This window comes from Ovis canadensis, chromosome 8 (assembly GCF_042477335.2).
Source record: "Ovis canadensis isolate MfBH-ARS-UI-01 breed Bighorn chromosome 8, ARS-UI_OviCan_v2, whole genome shotgun sequence".
Classification (NCBI taxonomy): domain Eukaryota; kingdom Metazoa; phylum Chordata; class Mammalia; order Artiodactyla; family Bovidae; genus Ovis; species Ovis canadensis.
In genome coordinates, this window is record NC_091252.1 from 37,943,717 (window position 1) to 37,962,729 (window position 19,013).

At 41.3% G+C, this 19,013-nt stretch overlaps 1 protein-coding gene across 2 annotated transcripts in view; it reads left to right on the forward strand.

The window, feature by feature from the left end:
* METTL24 (methyltransferase like 24) overlaps positions 1-19,013 on the forward strand; it is a 123,524-nt gene that overhangs the window by 39,771 nt on the left and 64,740 nt on the right. For both annotated transcript variants that reach the window (XM_069598133.1, XM_069598134.1), the window contains exon 3: positions 11,376-11,515. In XM_069598133.1, coding sequence (XP_069454234.1) covers positions 11,376-11,515 — 140 coding nt within the window. The remainder of the gene's footprint in view (positions 1-11,375; positions 11,516-19,013) is intronic.

Consider the following 19,013-nt stretch of genomic DNA (forward strand, 5'->3'; position numbering starts at 1 on the left):
CTTAAAAGCCCCAGAGAAATGTGTTAAAAGTATGAGTTGAACTTGAGAATGGTGGGCTTAGCCCCCTGCCCCACCTCCCCCCACACAAAAATTGACCATGTGAAAGCCTTGAAATTCCATCTTACATGTAATTCAGGTTAATGTTCTGTAACTTATAAAAGGCGTATTAACTTAGAAGAAGCTCTTGAGGCATGAAAGCATCATTTCAAGTCCCTCTTCAAGTTTTCCCATGAGTTATGGACTGAGAGGGAAAAATTCTTTAAAATAAAGCATCCTGTGATGTGGTCTGATGTTGTGATCCTGGGCAATTTATTTTGCTTGTCTGGTCTGACTGTTCTGATCTTGGAAAGGAAGCGATTGTATCAAATTATTTCTAAGGTCCCTTCCAGCTCCATGAGCTTTTACCATAAGACTGGTGTAGAATTATTATTAACCAAGTATTACTGCAGAGAAGGCAATGGCACCCCACTCCAGTACTCTTGCCTGGAAGAATCCCATGGACGGAGGAGCCTGGTGGGCTGCAGTCCATGGCGTCACAGGGAGTCTGACACGACTGAGTGACTTCACTTTCATTTTTCACTTTCATGCATTGGAGAAGGAAATGGCAACCCACTCCAGTGTTCTTGCCTAGAGAATCCCAGGGACGGGGGAGCCTGGTGGGCTGCCATCCCTGGGGTCACACGGAGTCGGACACGACTGAAGCAACTTAGCAAGTATTACTATTACTGAGCACCTACTCTGTGCCAGAAATGTAGGCCTTGAGAATAGTCTCTGCCTTCAAGTGGCTAACAAACTAGTTGGGAAGGCAGATAAATGGACTTAGAATTATTATTCACCTTGAGGAGTATAATAACAGAGATTTCGTTGTGGAAGCTCACTAGAAGGCTTTGCATCCTCTAGAAGGCACTAGATAAAGTTCCAGACCTCACAATGGTTTTGTAATTAGAGATCATTTTACCAGCTAAAGTCCTGTGCTTTTGTGTGCTTCTGAGTCACTAGCCCAGGAGGTGGGAGCTCATCAGAGATGACACTAACTGGTTTAATCGGAATCCTACTAACCAGTGCTCCCTCCCCTTTTCTCTGTAGTGCAGAGCTTTTCAGCTGTGTTGGAAGCGTGTGCCTCTTTTAGAACTCATCTCAACAATGAAAGCCTACAAAATGGGTAGAATATTAGAGTCCCTATTACTTAAAATTTTCAGTTAGCAGTAGTGAGTCATAATGGGCAAGAAAAAACAAAAAACAAAAAAACCAACAATAAACCAAAAAAACCTCTGTAGTTACTTGAGCGAATTCCACCTCCATCCTCTTATGCTGGGCAACCCACTCTAGTACTCTTCCCTGGAAAATCCCGTGGACAGAGGAGCCTGGTAGGCTGCAGTCCATGAGGTCCCTAGGAGTGGGACACGACTGAGTGACTTCACTTTCACTTTCATGCATTGGAGAAGGAAATGGCAACCCACTCTAGTATTCTTGCCTGGAGAATCCCAGGGACGGAGGAGCCTAGTGGGCTGCCATTTATGGGGTCGCCCAGAGTCGGACACGACTGAAGTAACTTCCTCAAATCCATATTCAGGCTTGTACAGCAAAACTTAGCATTTGATATGTTCATCACTGATTTATTCATTCATCAATTCAACAGACATTTGTTGAGTACTTACTCTGAGGAAGATACGGTGTTAGGCACTGGCTGGGATGTCAAACCTGAATTAAATACCCCCCCCCCCCCCACACACACACACACTGGTAAACAGCTAGGGAGCAAGAGAACTGTTGTTCTTTAACAGAGTGGACAGATAGGTGGGTAAGCTTCCCCAGGCCCAGGGAGCTTGGGAACAGGAGCACAGAGCATGGGACAGTGTGACATTGGACTGTGGTGGGGAAGGTGCTCGTGGACTTGAGCATTGTGGTGACCTTAAAGGTGTGGTTGGGGACCTGCATTTTTTAATGAAACACCAGAGGATATGGTATTTGGTTAGAGTGGGCAGAATATCAAATTCAGTTTTAGTAGGTATTGTTTTCTAGTGTGAAAGGCTGTGATTGCATCTCTGAGTTCTGGCACAGATGATCTGCTGCTAATAAGAAATGGTTAAATCATAAACCCAGTGCTCTGTTCTAAAGGAAAGCTCCAGATTCAGCTTTTTATGGCAACCCCCAAACCATATGCCTTCAGGAAGCATGGCTTGCAGTACAAAATTAATATAAGTAACAGTTGCTGTTTTTTTTTTAAAGTATATTTTAAAGTCAGCCTATCTATCTATCTATCTAATCATCTACCCATCTAACTGTTTCTAAGAATGACATAAGAACCTACGGCTCTGAAAGTTCAGATTTTGCACATTTATTAATAAAAAAATAGTTTCTATTATATTTACTGCTACACACACATACACACACATTCACACTCACACAAATTTGGATAAGAACAACAAAAATACAACTCTTTCCTTGATATTTTACCTTTCAAAATAAAGTATTACATTAACATACAATTTGATTATTGAAGTGATTCTTGCCAACGTACCCAAAATTTAAGGGCTCCCTTTGCCAGATTCTGGTTATGAGTTGGCAGAAATGCTATTCAGGCTTTTGGGATACAAAATGAAAGGAAAATAAATTAGATCTCTTCAAGTTAAATTAACTAAAAGGCATTTCAGGAAACACTTTTTTTTTCTTGCAATCTATTTTCCTTTGTCCAGGTTTAATTCTCTTTATTTGGCTAAAATTACAAGGGAAATTGGAGGGAGGAAAAAAAAAAACCATATTTACCTAAATTAGAGCTTAGCTAGGAGTTACTGCCCTCATTGGTTTTGCTTGCAAGTGACTTCATTGAAGCCCTGGCCATAAATCTCAACAAGAAAGTTTGAAAAAAAAAAATCAATATTTAATTAGCTTTTAGGAGCTGAATTTTACTGAGTACTCCTAGTTGTTTTCAAAAGCTAATGTCTATAAATGAGATGATTAATAAATGGTTAAAATGGAAAAAAATAAAGAAAGCAAAAACAGTGCCCAGTTGTGGATGTGACTGGTGATGGAAGTAAAGTTCAATGCTGTAAAGAACAATAGTGCATAGGAACCTGGAATGTTAGATCCATGAATCAGGGTAAATTGGAACTGGCCAAACAGGAGATGGCAAGAGTGAACGTCAACATTTTAGGAATCAGTGAACTAAAATGGACTGGACTGTGCAAATTTAATTCAGATGACCATTATTTCTACTACTGTGGGCAAGAATCCCTTAGAAGAAAAGCAGTAGCCCTCATAGTCAACAAAAGAGTCTGAAATGCAGTACTTGGGTGCAATCTCAAAAAAGACAGAATGATCTCTGTTCATTTCCAAGGCAAACCATTCAATATCACAGTAATCCAAGTCTAAGCCCCAACCAGTAATGCCGAAGAATCTGAAGTTGAATGGTTCTATGAAGACCTACAAGACCATTCTAGAACTAACACCCCCAAAAGATGTCCCTTTCATCATAGGGGACTGGAATGTAAAAGTAGGAAGTTAAGAGGTACATGGAGTAACAGGCAAATTTGGCTTTGGAGTATAAAAAGAAGCAGGGCAAAGTCTAATAGAGTTTTGCCAAGAGAATGCACTGGTCATAGCAAACACCCTCTTCCAACAACACAAGACTCTACACGTGGACATCACCAGATGGTCAACACCGAAATCAGATTGATTATATTCTTTGCAGCCAAAGATGGAGAAGCTCTATACAGTCAGCAAAAACAAGACCAGGAGCTGGCTGTGGCTCAGATCGTGAACTCCTTATTGCAAAATTCAGCCTTAAATTGAAGAAAGTAGGGAAAACCACTAGAACATTCTGGTATGACCTAAATCAAATCCCTTACCATTATACAGTGGAAGTGACAAATAGATTCAAGGGATTAGATCTGATAGACAGGTGCCTGAAGAACTACGGATGGAAGTTCATAACATTGTACAGGAGGCAGTGATCAAGACCATCCCCAAGAAAAAGAAACACAAAAAGGCAAAATGGTTGTCTGAGGAGGCCTTACAAATAGCTGAGAAAAGAAAAGAAGCTAAAGGCAAAGGAGAAAGGAAAAATATTCCCATTTGAATGCAGAGTTCCAAAGAATAGCAAGGAGAGATGAGAAAGCCATCCTCAGTGACCAATGCAAAGAAATAGAGGAAAACAATAGAATGGGAAAGACTAGAGATCTCTTCAAGAAAATTAGAGATACCAAGGGAGCATTTCATGCAAAGATGGGCACAATAAAGGTCAGAAATGGTGTGGACCTAACAGAAGCAGAAGATATAAAGAAGAGGTGGCAAGAATACACAGAACTATACAAAAAAGATCTTAATGACCCAGATAACAAAGATGGTGTGATCACTCATATAGAGCCAGACATCCTGGAATCCAAAGTCAAATAGGCCGTAGGAAGCATCACTGTGAACAAAGCTAGTGGAGGTGATGAAATTCCAGTTGAGCTATTTCAAATCCTAAAGGATGATGTTGTGAAAGTGCTGCACTCAATATGCCAGCAAATTTGGAAAAGTCAGCAGTGGCCACAGGACTGGAAAAGGTCAGTTTTTATTCGAGTCCCAAAGAAAGGCAATGACAAAGAATGTTCAAACTGCCACACAATTGTACCCATCTCACACGATAGCAAAGTAATGCAGTAATGCTCAAAATTCTCTAAGCTAGGCTTCAACAGTTTGTGAACCATGAAATTCCAGATATTCAAACTGGTTTTAGAAAAGGCAGAGGAACCAGAGCTCAAATTGCCAACATCTGCTGGATCATTGAAAAAGCAAGAGAGTTCCAGAAAAACATCTATTTCTGCTTTATTGACTATGCCAAAGCCTTTGACTGTGTGGATCACAACAAACTGTGGAAAATTCTTCAAGTGATGGGAATACCAGACCACCTGACCTACCTCTTGAGAAGCCTGTATGCAGGTCAAGATGCAACAGTTAGAACCAGACATGGAACAACAGACTGGTTCCAAATTGGGAAAGGAGTACATCAAGGCTGTATACTGTCGCCCTGCTTGTTTAACTTATATGCAGAGTACATCACGTGAAATGCTGGGCTGGATGAAGCACAAGCTGGAATCAGGATTGCTGGGAGAAATATTAATAACCTTAGATATGCAGATGACACCACCCTTATGCCTGAAAGTGAAGAAGAACTAAAGAGCCTCTTGATGAACGTAAAAGGTAGAGTGAAGCTGGGTTACATCCAGTCCCATCACTTCATGGCAAATAGATGGGGGAAGAATGGAAACAGTGACTGACTTTATTTTTTTGGGCTCCAAAATCACTGCAGATGGTGACTGCAGCCGTGAAATTAAAAGATGCTTGCTTCTTTGAAGAAAAGCAATGACCAACCTGGAGAGCATATTAAAAAGCAGAGACATTACTTTGCTGATAAAGGTCCACCTAGTCAAAGCTGTTTTTTTCCCAGTAGTCATGTATGGATGTGAGAGTTGGACTAAAAGGAGGGTTGAGTGCCAAGGAATGGATGCTTTTGAACTGTGGTGTTGGAGAAGACTCTTGAGAGTCTGTTGGACTGCACGGAGATCAAACCAGTCAATCCTATAGGAAATCAGTCCTGAATATTCATTGGAAGGACTGATGCTGAAGCTGTAACTCCAATACTTTGGCTGCCTGATGCAAAGAACTTACTCATTTGAAAAGACCCGGATGCTGGGAAAGATTGAAGGCAGAAGGAAAAGGGGACGACAGGATGAGATGGTTGGATGGCATCAGCAACTCAGTGGAAATGAGTGTGAGTGAACTCTGGGAGTTGGTGATGGTCAGGGAGGCCTGGCGTGCTGTGGTCTATGGGGTCACAAAGAGTCAGACATGACTGAGTGACTGAAATGAACTGAAAGTGGAAAAATTTCTGTGTTATATGTTTGCACTAGGAGAGAAAAGGGGAACAATAACATACTGAATGGAGAAGAATGTTTTCCCAACAGGGATATCTGAACAAGAGGAAGTCTGTGGAAGAAGAAAGTGTTAACTTTAACAGGATAAAAATCCCACTCACTAAGGGTAATAAAGGAGGAGCAGCTGAGCTTCAATGCCCTGAATCTTGACCATTAATATTTATCTGACTCTTGAGGGGCCTCTGGATAACTGTAGCGTCACCTCTCTGGCCCTTTGTTAGGGGTGAGGTTGGAGGTGCTGCTGTTTTCAGTTGAAAGCTCTAGCTCAAGCATATCCTCTTCCCTTAATTTGCTAAGGCATGAGTGAGGCCAATCTGGAACATTTCTATGGAGCTTTGCAAAAGGCTGCCAGCAAACTTTCAGGACCTCCTGCATAAGAATCACCTGGGAGAGCTTATTAAAGTGCATGTTCACATGCATAAGACTCAAGGATTCTGATTTTATAGATATGGAGTGGGACTCAAAATTTTTAAGTTCTCCCTCATCTATCAGGATGTAGGTGGCCACACCTTTAGAAATATGGTGGGAAAGGCTAGCTATTGTTCAGTTGCTAAGTTGTGTCCAACTCTTTTTGACCTCTTGGCCTGCAGCCTGCCAGGCTCCTCTGTCCTTCACTGCCTCCCAAAGTTTACTTAAATTCATGTCCATTGAGTCAGTGATGCTATCTAATCATCTCATCCCCTGCTGCCCCCTTCTCCTTTTGCCTTCACTCTTTCCCAGCGTCAGGGTCTTTTCCAATGAGTAGGCTCTTCACATCAGGTGGCCAAGGTATTGGAACTTCAACTTCAGCATTAGTCCTTCCAATGAATATTCAGGATTGATTTCTTTTAGCATTGACTGGTTTGTTCTCCTTGCTGTACAAGGGATCCTCAAGAGTCTTCTCCAGCACCACAATTCATAAGCATCAATTCTTCAGCACTTAGCCTTCTTTATGATCCAACTCTCACATCCATACCTGACTACTGGAAAAAAGACGGCTTTGATTATCTGGACATTTGCTGGCAAAGTGATGTCTCTGTGTTTTAATACACTATCCAGGTTTGTAATAGCTTTCCTTCTAAGGAGCCGTGTCTTTTAATCTCATGGGTGCAGTTATCATCTGGAGTGAATTTGGAGCCCAAGAAAATAAAATCTGTCACTCCTTTCACTTTTCCCCTTCTATTTTGCCATGAAGTGATGGGACCAGATGCCATGATCTTAGTTTTTGAATGTTGAATTTCAAGCCAGCTTTTTCACTCTACTTTTTCACCCTCATCAAGAGGCTCTTTAGTTCCTCTTCACCTGTCATTAGAGTGGTATCATCTGCATAACTGAGGTTGTTGATATTTGTCTTGGCATTCTTGATTCCAGCTTATGATTCCTCTAGGCTGGCATTTCGCATCATGTCCTTTGCATATAAGTTAAATAAGCAGAGTGACAATATACAGGCTTGTCTTACTCCTTTCCCAGTTTTGAACCAGTCAGTTGTTCTGTGTCCAGTTCTGATTGTTGCTTCTTGACCTACACACAGGTTTCTCTGGAGACAGGTAAGATGGTCTAGTATTCCCATCTCTTTAAGACTTTTCCGCAGTTTGTTGTGATCCACACAGTCAAAGGCTTTAGTGTAGTCAATGAAAGAGAAGTAGATGATTTTCTGAAACTCTCTTGCTTTCTCCATGAGCCAACAAATTTTGGCAATTTGATTTCTGGTTCCTCTGCCTCATCGAAACTCAGTTTGTAGGAAGTTCTTGGTTCACATACTGCTGAAGCTTTGCTTGAAGGATTTTGAGCATTACCTTGCCAGCATGTGAAATGAATGCAATTGTATGGTAGTTTGAACAGTCTTTGGTATTGCCCTTCTTTGGGATTGAAATGAAAACTGACCTTTTCCAGTCCTGTGGCCACTGCTGAGTTTTCCAAATTTGCTGGCATATTGAGTGCAGCACTTTAACAGCATTATATTTAAGATTTAAAATAGCTCAGCTGGAATTTCATCACCTCCACTAGCTTTGTTCATAGTAATGCTTTCTACGGCCCACTTGACTTCACATTCCAGGATGTCTGACTCTAGGCGAGTGACTGCAACGTTGTGGTTGTCTGAGTCATTAAGACCTTTCTTGTATAATTCTTCTATATATTCTTGCCACCTCTTCTTAATCTAGAAGATTAAGAGAGGCTAGAGTTAGGTTTAAATGGTATTGGGAGGATATGATGAACAAGCAGCTGTTGACATCCCTGTCTTTTGGAGGTTCTCAGGGAGGGTCAGAGAAGGCAATGACAACCCACTCCAGTACTCTTGCCTGGAAAATCCCATGGACGGAGGAGCCTGGTAGGCTGCAGTCCATGGGGTCGCTAAGAGTCGGGCACGACTGAGCGAATTCACTTTCACTTTTCACTTTCATGCATTGGAGAAGGAAATGGCAACCCACTCCAGTGTTCTTGCCTGAAGAATCCCAGGGATGGGGGAGCCTGGTGGGCTGCTGTCTCTGGGGTTGCACAGAGTCGGACATGACTAAAGTGACTTAGCAGCAGCAGCAGGGAGGGTACATAAAAAGAAACTAGCAAATGGGATCATCTTACCACTTTAATAAAGATACCTCAGGAGGCTACCTTAGAATAAATGGTTCAGGCTTAGGAGATCCAGGCATGCCTTTGGGACTCACCAAACTGCTCTGGGTCTAACTAACTGACTGCAGGAGGCTGGGCATGGAACCGAGTGCCAATGAAGTTTTAAGGCATCACAACATACCTACTAGTAAGAACAAGCTTGATGAACACTGAGTTTTGACTATTAGATTAGCACCCTCTCCTTTGGATGGGTGGGTGGGGACAAGAAGTGGGAGGCAGTGGCATACTTTCCATTTACTTGTGGGAGAATAGTAGGAAATGAATTCTACAAATTGACATGTTGACAGATCCAGTTAATAAATGTGCTCTCTGCTAGTTGCTTGGGAGAAGATTCAATTCCATTTTCTATTATTATTTTTCCTTTGAACAGTGATTGCAGATTGAGAAGTAGAAAAAAACTGGGTTGAGGATGTTGACAAAAATTAGTCAATAGTCAGTCTGAGAAAGAAATTGAAAATTTTATAAGCCAGACTGAGAATCATAAACTTGGAGATGGTCTCTCAGCTTCTGAGGATTGTTCTGAGTGGGGAGGTTGGTAGATTTATGATTTTGGCAACAGGGCATGTGCCTATTGCAAGCACGCATCTTGGTGGAAAGTTACTATTAATAGTGAAAAACATATATTTTATGTAATGGTTATAGTGCTTTTCGTAGTATGGGAAGATGCAGGAAACTGGATCCAAACATTTTCCCCTGAAAATATCTAACTATCTGAAGGCCTATTCTGCCAGTTTTTCCAGAGCCCAGAATGTCTCATTCTGATTTTTGCTCTGAAATCCTTTCAAGGTGTTTTGTGGGTCAGTCACTGCAGTGGCAAATAACTTGATTCTTGTAGAACTATAACGAATCACATTCTTTATTTTACAGTCCCTTCCCTTTTGGTCTTAATTTTGACCAAGGTTTTGGAGGCATTTCATGGCAAGCTTGTCCTAAGGTACTAGGAATGCTTACTCCCAAGTCAGTCAAGGATTTTCTTGTTAGCCTACTCAGTGTGCTATTACTGGACATGGCCATCAACCTCTGGACCATGTGTCTTACTAGTTTATTATGGTCTAGGAAATGCTTACTTCTTGTTTTGTCTACAGTTACACTATTACAATCTTTGATCTTATAGAACTATATATTTTGTTAGTAGTTTTAAGTTGCCTAATCATCATTACTTTTTTTGGAGGCTCAGTCACACATTTATTAGTACAAGAAATAATAATCTTGTAAAATAGAATACAAGTAATAAAGCTAGTAACATCAATAAAGTCCTACATACGTATTTAAGCTAAGAACTTCATTAAGTGAGGCCCAGAATCTCCCCAGGTTATTTGACCCAGTTTATTCTGCACCAGTTGCTTCTTTAAGGAAAATGATATATTGGCATTGTACATAAAGTTCACCAAAGATGTCTGCACATACAAGGCGGGTGGTGGATCATAAAACTTTATGTTGAAATTTGTATTGCCTTCAAATTTGAATTTTTGTTTCATCAAAAGAAAAGAAGAAATAAATATTAGAATTCCACTTTTTAAGCTTTCCTATAAAAGGTCCGAATTCTAGCAAGAAGCTCTCTCTCAGTCATTGATAGTGCTAGGATGATTTTGCCAGGCTCGCCCTAGATTACAGGAAAAGTAAGGGAGACACTGGCTCCACATAATATGCTGTTTTCAGAGTAACATTTTGAAAAATAAAGAATTCAGCAAGCCTAGAATACCTTCTTAAGAAAGAAATCGTTTACCATTATGTTTTCCAATGAGTTAAAGCAATGAAACTCAAAACATCCTTTGCCTCTGGAGTGGTCTGTTGTCTGCGATGTGACAGCAAGAACCACTGAATGATTCATGGGGCATCATGATGACTGTGAGAGTTTTGAGGGATTAGAGGGAAACACTGTTGCTCAGTAAGATAAATACCTTGGCCACAGAACTTGTTTTCTTTGGTTCCGACAGCCTCAGCCGTGCATACTGTGCCAGGCTCAAACACAAGTCAGAATTCCTCGCTAAGTATATTTACTTAATGTGCATTTGAAATTAGAAACTGGCTTCCTTCCGCTTGACTTAGATACATGTTCCCTTTGGTTTTCTTATCTAATTTTGATGGATGAGTTAAGAGAGGTGGTTTGGCTAGATCAAGAAGAGCCTCCTTCCCATGTGGGGCTCTTGCCCATCCCCACAGGAGGAAGCTTATTGGAAGTGTATCACAGACAGTACTATCTTGTTAGTCGGGGCTTGTATTATTCTCACTTTCCCTCTGATCAGTTGTTTACCTTGATTAACACATGCTACCTTTTTGCAACATGTCGGCCTAACCTGGTCTGCCTGAGATAAGGAGTAAATAATCTTGTGTCCTTCTAAGATCCATGCCCTCAGCCGTATCTCACAACTTCTAATAGGAATGCTGTGACTAACAGACCTCTGTGGTTTGGGAGCTCTGTTCTCCATGTCTGGAATGCCCTTCTTGGTCTCAGCCTCTTATTCAACATCTCTTCCTCCTCCAAGACTAACACGCCTCTGCAGAGCCTTTCCTGGCTCCTCTCTGCCATCCTTGCTCCTGATTTCTTGTCCTCTGTATACTCTGCACAAAAGGCTATAGCAGTTTTTTATTTTTTTTTCATAGCAGTTCTTAACTTCTCTTCAAACCTGCCTCTAATCTCCATGAGGTTACCTATAATCTAGTATTTGAAATTCCTCCAAACATTTAAGAGCAGTCCTGTGATTCCCTGGGGAGGGGCGTGGTTATCAGTGGAAAAAAGGATATAACTCTCCCATTATGGTTTCCAGTGACCGGGCAAGCAGTCAGTCTCTACCTGCCATCTATCATCCAGTACTTTAAATTTTTCACATTGATTTCCAATCCTTACAGATTGCGTGTGATCACATGAGCACAAACAGCCTGGCTACTGACTCCAGCCCTACAGAGAAGCCCTGGCTGGTCTGTCTTGATGACAGGTTTGGCTTAGTTCATCAAATCCGCAACAAGCAGTGCCGCCTCTATTCGTTAGGGTAAGTACCTTTTATAGCCAAAAAACAAAAAACGCTCCTGTAGGCAGACAAGGTTTTTTCAGCAAGACAAATTATGAATGGTTGCAGGTTTCCCAGGTGCTCTGCTTCTTTCCTGCCATCATTTCAGACTCCTCTGTCTGCTGTGTAACCTTAGCACTTGCAGAACACGGATGGCCAGCGCCGCTGTCTCTCCCATTCTGTTGGTAGTAAAGTGACAACTTCCATTTTCAGCCCAATGATGATCTCCTTGGTGAAGCCAGTGATTCTCAGCTAGGATTAGAGCATTCTTATTAGAAACAGAAAAATATTAAGAATGCCCCTAGAAAAAAAATAACAGTGAGTATATTAGAAATTTTATACAGTTATGACGAGTGACCCAGGACAAATGGCCTCTGTTGGAATTTTTTTTGTTTTATGCCAATGGTAAATATGTATATACTTTTAGACTAAAAGAAATAAAAATAAAAAGAATGGAGCACCTGTGAAAATAACAAGGTTTTGTCAAAACTGTGGGAGATACTGATATTCAGTCGTTCAGGCTGAAAATGACCTAAATGTTCAAATAGATCTGGAGGGCTTGTTGCAAAAGGGTATGTATAAAATAATAAGACTATTTTACTCAGTGCATCAATATTCATATAAACAGTCCTGAAAATTTACAAATTATATATATCTCACAAAAAATAAAAGGCAAGAGAGGGTTATTTTTGTTTGGAATACCCTGTTGTGTTGACTCTAGAAGCTGTGTGGTTAGTTTCTGAGGCAAGATCCCTGGAGTCCTTTAAAAATACTGGGGACTGTCACAAGTGTGACGTTTGCTCTGCACCTGTAGGTTTCATCTCCTCTGCAGTTTACATTCAGGCTCACAAGTGACAACTGCCAACCAGATTCCTGGATGATGAGGGTTCAGAGCCAACGTTTGGGTGATACAGAGGCTCACCCAAAGGTGCTAACTGTATAGAGGATCACGATAGCTGTCAGACTTTACCAACCAAGAATTATTAGTTGTAGTCATTGTGGATTTAAAAAACAGAGGTTCTAAATAAGAGTCTCAGGATAATGGAAACATCCTTTTATGGGTTAAATGAAGAGCCATGGTGTAATCAGTGAAGTGTGGTACACAGTTCAGTTTAGTTCAGTCGCTCAGTCGTGTCCGACTTTTGGTGACCCCATGAATTGCAGCATGCCAGGGCTCTGTGTCCATCACCAGCTCCCGGAGTTCACCAGACTCATGTGCATTGAGGCGGTGATGCCATCCAACGATCTCACCCTCTGTCGTCCCCTTCTCTTCCTGCCCCCAATACTTCCCAGCATCAGAGTCTTTTCCAATGAGTCAACCCTATACATGAGGTGGCCAGAGTATTGGAGTTTCAGCCTCAGCATCATTCCTTCCAAACAACACCCAGGATTGGTCTCCTTTAGGATGGACTGGTTGGATCTCCTTGCAGTCCAAGGGACTCGCAAGAGTCTTCTCCAACACCACAGTTCAAAAGCATCAATTCTTTGGCGCTCAGCTTTCTTCACAGTCCAACTCTCACATCCATACATGACCACTAAAAACCATAGCCTTGACTAAACAGACCTTTGTTGGCAAAGTAATGTATCTGCTTTTCAATATGCTATCTAGGTTGCTCATAACTTTACTTCCAAGGAGTAACCATCTTTTAATTTCATGGCTGCAATCACCATCTGCAGTGATTTTGGAGCCCCCAAAAATAAAGTCTGATGCTGTTTCCACTGTTTCCCCATCTATTTCCCATGAAATGATGGGCCAAGATGCCATGATCTTAGTTTTCTGAATGCTGAGCTTTAAGCCAACTTTTTCACTCTCCTCTTTCACTTTCACCAAGAAGCTCTTTAGTTCTTCTTCACTTTCTGCCATAAGGGTGGTGTCATCTGCATATCTGAGGTTATTGACACTTTTCCCAGGAATCTTGATTCCAGCTTGTGCTTCTTCCAGCCCAGCGTTTCTCATGATGTACTCTGCATAGAAGTTAAATAAGCAGGGTGACAATATACAGTCTTGATGTACTCCTTTTCCTATTTGAAACCAGTCAGTTGATTCATGTCCAGTTCTAACTGTTGCTTCCTGACCTGCATACAGGTTTCTCAAGAGGCAGGTCAGGTGGTCTGGTATTCTTATCACTTTCAGAATTTTCCACAGTTTGTTGTGATCCACACAGTCGAAGGCTTTGGCATAGTCAATAAAGCAGAAATAGATGTTTTTCTGGAACTCTCGCTTTTTCCATGATCCAGTGGATGTTGGCAATTTGATCTCTGGTTCCTCTGCCTTTTCTAAAACCAGCTTGAACATCTGGAAGCTCACGGTTCATGTATTGCTGAAGCCTGGCTTGGAGAATTTTGAGTATTACTTTACTAGCATGTGAGATGAGTGCAATTGTGTGGTGGTTTGAGCATTCTTTGGCATTGCCTTTCTTTGGGATTGGAATGAAAACTGACCTTTTCCAGTCCTGTGGCCACTGCTGAGTTTTCCAAATTTGCTGGCATATTCAATGCAGCACTTTCACAGCATCATCTTTCAGATTTGAAATAGCTCAACTGGAATTACATCAGCTCTACTAGCTTTGTTCGTAGTGATGCTTCCTCAGGCCCACTTGACTTCACATTCCAGGATGTCTGGATCTAGGTGAGTGAGCACACCATCGTGATTATCTTGGTCGTGAAGATCTTTTTTGTACAGTTCTTCTGTGTATTCTTGCCACCTCTTCTTAAAATCTTCTGCTTCTGTTAGGTCCAGACCATTTCTGTCCTTTATCGAGCCCATCTTTGCATGGAATGTTTCCTTGGTATCTCTGATTTTCTTGAAGAGATCTCTAGTCTTTCCCATTCTGTTTTTTCCTCTATTTCTTTGCATTGAATCCTGAGGAAGGCTTTCTTATCTCTCCTTGCTATTCTTTGGAACTCTGCATTCAAATGGGAATATCTTTCCTTTTCTCCTCTGCTTTTCACAGCCATTTGTAAGGCCTCCCCAGACAGCCATTTTGCTTTTTTGCATTTCTTTTCCATGGGGATGATCTTGATCTCTCTCTCCTGTACAACATCAGGAACCTCCGTCCATAGTTCATCAAGCACTCTATCAGATCTAGTCCCTTAAATCTATTTCTCACTTCCACTGTATAATCATAAGGGATTTGATTTGGGTCATACCTGAATGGTCTAGTGCTTTTCCCTACTTTCTTCAATTTAGGTCTGAATTTGGCAATAAGGAGTTCACAATCTGAGCCACAGTCAGCTCCCGGTCTTGTGTTTGCTGACTGTATAGAGCCTCTCCATCTTTGGCTGCAAAGAATGTAATCAATCTGATTTTGGTGTTGACCATCTGGTGATGTCCATGTGTAGAGTCTTCTCTTGTGTTGTTGGAAGAGGGTGTTTGCTATGACCAGTGCATTTTCTTGGCAAAACTCTATTAGCCTCTGCCCTGCTTCATTCCATATTCCAAGGCCAAATTTGCCTGTTACTCCAGGTGTTTCTTGACTTCCTACTTTTGCATTCCAGTCCCCTATGATAAGACTAGAGATCTCTTCAAGAAAATTAGAGACACCAAGGGAACATTTCATGCAAAGATGGGCTCGATAAAGGAAAGAAATGGTATGGACCTAACAGAAGCAGAAGATATTAAGAAGAGGTGGCAAGAATACAGAGAAGAACTGTACAAAAAGGATCTTCACGACCCAGATAATCATGATGGTGTGATCACTCACCTAGAGCCAGACATCCTGGAATGTGAAGTCAAGTGGGCCTTAGAAAGCATCACTATGAACAAAGCTAGTGGAGGTGATGGAATTCCAGTAGAGCTATTTCAAATCCTGAAAGAGGATGCTATCAAAGTGCTGCACTCAATATGCCAGCAAATTTGGAAAACTCAGCAGTGGCCACAGGATTGGAAAACGTCAGTTTTCATTCCAGTCGCAAAGATAGGCAATGCCAAAGAATGCTCAAACCACCACACAATTGCACTCATCTCACATGCTAGTAAAGTAATGCTCAAAATTCTCCAAGCCAGGCTTCAGCAATACATGAACCATGAACTTCTTGATGTTCAACTGGTTTTAGAAAAGGCAGAAGAACCAGAGATCAAATAGCCAACATCTTCTGGATCATGGAAAAAGCAAGAGAGTTCCAGAAAAACATCTATTTCTGCTTTATTGACTATGCCAAAGCCTTTGACTGTGTGGATCACAACAAACTGTGGAAAATTTTGAAAGAAATGGGAATACCAGACCACCTGACCTGCCTCTTGAGAAATCTGTATGCAGGCCAGGAAGCAACAGTTAGAACTGGACATGGAACAATAGACTGGTTCTAAATAGGAAAAGGAGTACGTCAAGGCTGTATATTGTCACCCTGCTTATTTAACTTCTATGCAGAGTACATCATGAGAAACACTGGGCTGGAAGAAGCACAAGCTGGAATCAAGCTTGCCGGGAGAAATAGCAATAACCTCAGATATGCAGATGACACCACCCTTATGGCAGAAAGTAAAGAGGAACTAAAAAGCTTCTTGATGAAAGTAAAAGAGGAGAGTGAAAAAGTTGGCTTAAAGCTCAACATTCAGAAAATGAACATCATGGCATCCGGTCCCATCACTCCATGAGAAATAGATGGAGAAACAGTGGAAACAGTGTCAGACTTTATTTTTTTGGGCTCCAAAATCACTGCAGATGGTGATTGCAGCCATGAAATTAAAAGACGCTTACTCCTTGGAAGAAAAGTTATGAGCAACATAGATAGCATCTTCAAAAGCAGAGACATTACTTTGCTGACTAAGGTCCGTCTAATCTAGGCTATGGTTTTTCCTGTGGTCATGTATGGATGTGAGAGTTGGACTGTGAAGAAAGCTGAGCGCCGAAGCATTAATGCTTTTGAACTGGTGTTTTGGAGAAGACTCTTGAGAGTCCCTTGGACTGCAAGGAGATCCAACCAGTCCATTCTAAAGGAGATCATCCCAGGGATTTCTTTGGAAGGAATGATGCTAAAGCTGAAACTCCAGTATTTTGGCCACCTCATGCGAAGAGGTGACTCATTGGAAAAGACTCTGATGCTGGGAGGGATTGGGGGCAGGAGGAGAAGGGGATTACAGAGGATGAGATGGCTGGATGGCATCACTGACTCGGTGGCCGTGAGTCTGAGTGAATTCCAGGAGTTGGTGATGGACAGGGAGGCCTGGCGTGCTGCGATTCATGGGGTCAGAAAGAGTCAGACACGACTGAGCAACTGAACTGAACTGAACTGAACTGAGGATGAAAAGGACATCTTTTTGGGGTATTAGTTCTAAAAGGTCTTGTAGGTCTTCATAGAACCTTTCAACTTCAGCTTCTTCAGCGTTACTGGTTGGGGCATAGGCTTAGATCACCGTGATATTGAATGGTTTGTCTTGGAGACTAACAGATCATTCTGTCGTTTTTGAGATTGTATCCACATACTGCATTGTGAACTCTTTTGTTGACCATGATGGCTACTCCATTTCTTCTAAGGGGTTTCTGCCCACAGTAGTAGATATAATGGTCATCTGAGTTAAATTCACCATTCCAGTCCTTTGTAGTTTGCTGATTCCTAGAATGTGGATGTTCACTTTTGCCATCTCCTGTTGGACCACTTCCAATATGCTTTGATTCATGGACCTAACATCCAGGTTCTTATGCAATATTGCTCTTTACAGCATCGGACCTTGATTCTATCACCAGTCACATCCACAACTGAGTATTGTTTTTGCTTTGGCTCCTTCCCTTCATTCTTTCTGAGTTATTTCCAGAATATTTCTGGTGGTACACAGTAGGCACTCAATATATATTTGGCACATAAACACTGCCTGAGGTAAGAAGACTCAAGAGGGAAGCTGGTTCTGCCATGAATTAAACTAGGAGGCTAAAGATTAGGAAATGAATTGTTTAGCCAGTTGATTAGAACAGAGCTCTTTTTTTCTTGGAGCCCACCAGCTATGTGGCAAGATTGGAGAAAGAATGGAAAGTTGTGACAGTAGAGTTTATTTTATATCATATTAAAAATGCATGAAAGTAGGTCATAAAAATAATTGCATAGTTCTACATGCAAATTAAAGATCTCAGCTTGGTCCTGTTTTCTTGCTCCAAACTGCCTGTATGTTTTCTTAATATTTTACACCCTGGAATAATTTCATTTAAAGCATATAACTGAGTAAAACTGGGAAAGCAATTTGGGGGGAAATTTTTCAAGTTCCTTTTTGCTTTTCTTATACTTCAAAGCCATTAGATAAAGTCATTCTGCTGTAAAATTTTAGATTATTACATATAAAAGGTAGTTTCTTATTTTCATTTAAATGTTCACTATTCAAAATAAACTTGGTAAAGAGCAGATAGGAATGGTTGAATTCTACTGGGAAAAGAAATGGATTGGTTTTAAGGGCCAACAGTTGGTTCAAACCTAACAATGATTTAATTGAAAACTGGAAATTGAAGAAAATATTTCTTATGCCCTAAAAAAGAATGCTTTGGATTATGGGTGTTTATGTTGATTGTACTATTACTCAGGATTGAGAATCTTCTTAGGTGACTTGTTTGCTCCAATTCAGTTCAGCCGCTCAGTCATGTCTGAATCTTTGCTACCTCATGAATTGCAGTATGCCAGGCCTCCCTGTCCATCACCATCTCCCGGAGTTTACTCAAACTCACATCCATCAAGTCAGTGATGCCATCCAGCCATCTCATCCTCTGTCATCCCCTTCTCCTCCTGCCCCCAATCCCTCCCAGCATCAGAGTCTTTTCCAATGAGTCACCTCTTCGCATGAGGTGGCCTAAGTACTGGAGTTCCAGCTTTAGCATCATTCCTTCCAAAGAAATCCCAGGGCTGATCTCCTTTAGAATGGACTGGTTGGATCTCCTTGCAGTCCAAGGGACTCTCAAGAGTCTGCTCCAACACACCAGTTCAAAAGCATCAATTCTTCAGCACTCAGCTTTCTTCAAAGTCCAACTCTCATAGCCTTACATGACCACTGGAAAAACTATAGCCTTGACTAGATGGACCTTTGTTGGCAAAGTAATTTCTCTGCTTTTGAAGATGCTATCTATGTTGCTCATAACTTTTCTTCCAAGGAGTAAGCGTCTTTTAATTTCATGGCTGCAATCACCATCTGCAGTGATTTTGGAGCCCAAAAAAATAAAGTCTGACACTGTTTCCACTGTTTCCCCATCTATTTCCCATGAAGTGATGGGCCCAGATGCCATGATCTTCATTTTCTGAATGTTGAGCTTTAAGCCAACTTTTTCACTCTCCTCTTTCACTTTCATCAAGAGGCTCTTTAGTTCCTCTTCACTTTCTGCCATAAGGGTGGTGTCATCTCCATATCTGAGGTAATTGATATTTCTCCCAGGAATCTTGATTCCAGCTTGTGCTTCTTCCAGCCCAGCGTTTCTCATGATGTACTCTGCATAGAAGTTAAATAAGCAGGGTGACAATATACAGCCTTGATGTCCTCCTTTTCCTATTTTGAACCAGTCTATTG